The sequence below is a fragment of the Merops nubicus genome, unplaced genomic scaffold, assembly GCF_000691845.1.
Source record: "Merops nubicus isolate BGI_N331 unplaced genomic scaffold, ASM69184v1 scaffold6983, whole genome shotgun sequence".
Classification (NCBI taxonomy): domain Eukaryota; kingdom Metazoa; phylum Chordata; class Aves; order Coraciiformes; family Meropidae; genus Merops; species Merops nubicus.
In genome coordinates this window covers 244-1264 of record NW_008596896.1, presented here as the reverse complement: position 1 = coordinate 1264, position 1021 = coordinate 244, and the positions used below count along the sequence as shown (strand labels likewise).

The 1021-nt window shown below is 46.4% G+C and overlaps 1 protein-coding gene across 1 annotated transcript in view; it reads right to left on the bottom strand.

The window, feature by feature from the left end:
• Nucleotides 1–605, bottom strand: part of LOC103769342 (PH and SEC7 domain-containing protein 3-like) — a gene marked incomplete at its 5' end in the record, with an annotated part of 15539 nt that extends 14934 nt beyond the window's left edge. Inside the window, one exon of the mRNA XM_008936528.1 lies at nucleotides 535–605. Coding sequence (XP_008934776.1) covers nucleotides 535–605 — 71 coding nt within the window. The remainder of the gene's footprint in view (nucleotides 1–534) is intronic.
• Between the last annotated feature and the right edge of the window lie 416 nt (nucleotides 606–1021).

Sequence of the window (1021 nt, the reverse complement as noted above, 5' to 3'; positions counted from 1 at the left end):
AAAAAAAAAAAAAAAGATTCTTTTATTCTTTATTTTTGCTGTGGAGCAGAAGCTGCAGACTCCTACCAAGCCTGAGCTGCCATTCCATTGTTTTGCAGCTCACCTTGCAGGCACTGCAGAAAAGTGTACTATGAAAAGATGGGAAAGGAGGACAGCTTTACGGAAGGGTAAGTCATATGTATGAAATGCAATGTTAAAAGCAGCCTGGAGGAATGTGTGCAAGACACAGAGAGATGATTGCTGGTAAAGCTGGCTATTTTTTGAGCCATGAGTGACAGCAATAGTATAAACTGAAATTGATAGGGTGCACATGTAGATGGGGACAATGGAAATGAGCCTGGAAGTGTGAAAACGGGGAGGGTGTCAATGAAAGGATCAATGCCTGAAAGTGTGTGTAAACAGGGTGGAGGGCAGAGAGGGCAGCCACACTGTGTGTTGGAGCGAAAGGAGCCTGGAGGTGGGCTGTGAATGCTGAGAGGACGCCTGCTGCTTTATCCATCTTTAATTAGTTTCCAAAAGAGTGATTTCCCTTACCTTCTGCAAGTATAGGACTGTTCCCTTCAGCACAGCATAAAAGGTTTTCCAGCCTCGCTTCCCCCGGGGGGCTGCAAAAAAACCAAATGAAAACCCATTTAACTCGGATCCATTTTTACACTTTGTCTAGGCAACAAGAGAGCTACATTAGTCCTGTGTTAAGCCTCCTTTGTACTCTCCTTTTCAAAGGACAATGCAACTCCCTACAGTGCCTGCACATACCTTGCTGTGTGAGAGAGTAATAAAACAAGCCTGACGAAAGCCCTGGAGTGGGTCAGAAGGAAACAGCAGCAGTGTAGAAAGCAGGCCAAAAAGATCCAGTCTTCATGCTCTTGCAGGTAGGTGGATACTGCCCCTACATAGCTAGGTCTGAGCTCCGCACTGTGCCAGTTTTTAGAAGGAAACACCCTTTCTCCATGCCACAGAAGGCTGGCAGGCACTGCTCTGAACCAATGGGACTCTGCTCAGAAAGCAGTGCCTCCCAAGA